We start from the raw sequence: 3140 nt of genomic DNA, 5'->3' as shown, positions 1-3140 counted from the left end.
TTCAGGAAACAGGATGGATGGGACAAAAAAAAACCAAACAAACCCAAAAAACTGCTCTCTCATCCAAATACAGACCATTCAAATGTGAAATCAGAAGTTTAATCAGACACAATTAAATATATTTGTGTATCTCACACTGAAGAAACATGAAATGTTAGAAATTACAAGTGGGTATATGCGTCCTACGTTCAGATAAACTAGTTTCCATTAATTGTTTAGATTCCAGGTAGAGAAAACAGCTTTGGGAAGGAAATGATCCATATATTAAAGCAGATACACACGACAACACCATTTAGAGACACAAACAGTATTTTGGCAGCTTTCTCCCCATTCGGTCGGCCACCTTCCCTGTCCCGCTTTTTGAGACGCGGCGTCTGTTTAAGATGAGAGGATGGCGTGCCGCACGGGAAGCAGAGGGCCCAGGGCCGCTGGAGCGTCTACTCCCTAAAGCGAGGCCAGCGACACACAGAGCAGCCCGCACAGCCCCCTCGGCGTCGAACTGTCCTCAGTCCAGTGAAGCGCATTCCTCTGTTTTGGGGTGGGGGCGCCCAGGTGCTATTTTGGCAAATCTGAAGGATCGCTAGACGCGTGTCTGTGTGACATCAGATGGGGATCTGCCTGAGAGGCCAGGAGCCTGAGCCCCGGGAGGGGCCTGGCCACCGCTGCGTCCCAGATGCCTGGATCCCATGCTGGCAAGAAGCAAAAAACAGCGGGCCTCCCTGCACTTCCCCCATGGTGAGGGCATTCCCGGTCCTCTCGGGACGCCAGCAGGGCCTGAGCCTTCCTGGGGAGGGGACCACACAGGCCTGGCCCCATTCTCATTACCCCTCAGGGAAGCCTTGAGCGGCATCTGGGTGAAGTCCAGTATTCTCGCCTGGGCAAGCCCGTGGACAGAGGAGCCTGGCGGGCTACAGTCCACGGGATTGCAAAGAGTCAGACACGGCTGAAGTGACAGCACACGCGTGTAAACCCCTGTTTGTAGCTAAAAGCCGTGTCTGGAGGTTGGGGCTCCGCCAGGGCCTTGCCAAGTGTCCCTGTCTACTGGCCTGGAAGGAGGCACTCTGGGTGGGAAAGCGTTTGCCCCCGGGGCCCCTGGCTGTCCTGGGGGAGTGGAAGTTTGGGCGGGGCTGTCACTGTCCCCCAACAGTGCTTGGGGGAGGGTGTGCAGCAGCCCAGATCGGATGAGGAGCTGGCACGGTTGTGTTTTATGATCTACCCCAAAGCTGCAGAATGTCCCCGTCACGTCCGCCTAACTCCTGAAGAAGCCTGCGGTTTCTCCCGGTGGTTCACAGTCGTAAGGACAAAGGTCAAGAGTGTCTTCTACTGAGGTGGCCCGCTGGCCCCTCTGGGCCCCGCCCTGCGTGGCTGACCCTCCAGAGAGGGACAAGTCACAAACCAGCCCTCTTCTGGGGACCACACTGATGGTGCCGTCCGTATGACATGATTGGCAATTAAGAACATGGATATGTGTTTTAAGGAAAAATAAAGTTTTTTCCAAGAAATCGAAAATAGAAGGACTGATTGCCCCCATCATTTCATCTGCCCATAGATCTCCCTTTATCATTATTTGGCTGAACACACACACGTAACTGCTAAGCTGCACTGACTGTAGACTCCTGAGGACTAGAGCTCTAGGCGGTTGCAGCAGAGGCACGGTCACGACGTCGTGGTCGCTGACGGGGCCCCCGGTCGTGGGCGCCTCCGGCCTCACTGGGGAAAGGCCTTGAGGATGGCGTTCACCTCCTCGGCCACGGCCGTCAGGGCAAACTCGAACTGCTCCTGGAGGGACAGAGGAGGGAGACATGAGCAGGGCCCCTTCTGCTCCAGCCGTGGGCTCCCGCGTGCCATCCTGCAGGGAGAAGCTGTTTACGGAGGACAGGGAAGAGCTGCAGACTTCCGTGGGAGGTGGGCAGGGTGCGGGTTTGCGGGAGGAGACCCGGAGCAGACGGGCTGCATGTCTCGTGTTCATCTCCGCTTCTGTCACTGGAGAAGCTGGGGTGGACGTGTGAGTGTGACAGCAGCTGCCGCAGGCTCCGTGCGCCCCCTCCCCCAGCCCCTTCTGACTCCAGCCCCAGCATGGCCCCCAGGGGCGGGGCTGGGCGCAGCCTCCCGTCCTTCTGAGACTCACCGGAAACGGTCACAGTCATGACACCTCGGGGTTCCCTGGCCTCAGAATGGAAAGGGTCGTACTCGCGCTCTTTGAAAATCCACCCACCACCCGGCTCAATCCGACTCACTTCTGTTTGCCAAGAAACCTCGTCTCACCCTCAACCGTGCCAGCTTAGGCATACGTGTGCCCACGGACACCAGTGCTCCCAGGACGGGGCACGCTTCTCGTGCCCGCGGAACCCGCAGGGCTGCTGACTATACACTAGGGGTGAGTACCGGGCGTCGGGACCGTCTGCTCCTCCAGAAATGGGGGCTTGGCAGACAGAGGACAAGCCCACCTGTCCGGCAGCTTTCCCGGGTCCACAACCTGCTCCCAGCTCGGCATGAAACACTCGGAGCAGTGTACCCAGTACTTCCCCATCACACCAAAGAAATCACAAAAGAATAAACTATGCAAACACTCCCTTAACAGCAGATAGGGATTTTTGATGGAGGAGAGCCCTATCAATGGTTTAGATACTTGAAAACTCCAGTCATCGATAGACGAGTCCAGTGCCAGAAAGACTGACACATTTCCACTCTGAGTGACTGGCACAGAACAGACGCGTATGTGCTGTTCTGTGCTCAGCCGCTCAGTTGTGTCTTTGTGACTTCAGGGATGGGAGCCCGCCAGGCTCCTCTGTCCACGGGATTCTCCAGGCAAGGATACTGGAGTGGGTGAACATTCCCTTCTCCAGGGGATCTTCCTGATCCAGGAATCAAAGCCGGGTCTCCTGCACTGCAGGCAGATTTTTTACCGTCGGAGCCCCCAGGGATGACCTGCCAGGTTCTAGCTCAGAGCCTCTGCTGGCGGCCATGAGCCTCCAGAAGCACAGTGGGCTCTCCTGGGGAACAAGCCTCCAGGCCCACATGCAGGGTCAGCAGGAGGCCCGTCCACCTGCACCTCCCCACCCCGTGTGCCCACCTGGACGGACCTCTCCTCCCCTCGAGGCCTGGGCTCAGGCCCGCTGCCACCCGGACTGCCAGGCCCC

General features: G+C 57.6%; 1 protein-coding gene across 1 annotated transcript in view; it reads right to left on the bottom strand.

Moving 5' to 3' along the window:
* Positions 1-1707: 1707 nt before the first annotated feature.
* Positions 1708-3140, bottom strand: part of PTPRN2 (protein tyrosine phosphatase, receptor type, N polypeptide 2) — a 373453-nt gene continuing 372020 nt past the window's right edge. The window contains 1 exon segment of the mRNA XM_010829352.1: positions 1708-1779. Coding sequence (XP_010827654.1) covers positions 1708-1779 — 72 coding nt within the window.

Source organism: Bison bison, unplaced genomic scaffold, assembly GCF_000754665.1.
Source record: "Bison bison bison isolate TAMUID 2011002044 unplaced genomic scaffold, Bison_UMD1.0 scf7180017864503, whole genome shotgun sequence".
Lineage (NCBI taxonomy): Eukaryota > Metazoa > Chordata > Mammalia > Artiodactyla > Bovidae > Bison > Bison bison.
This window is presented reverse-complemented; position numbering and strand designations above follow the sequence as displayed.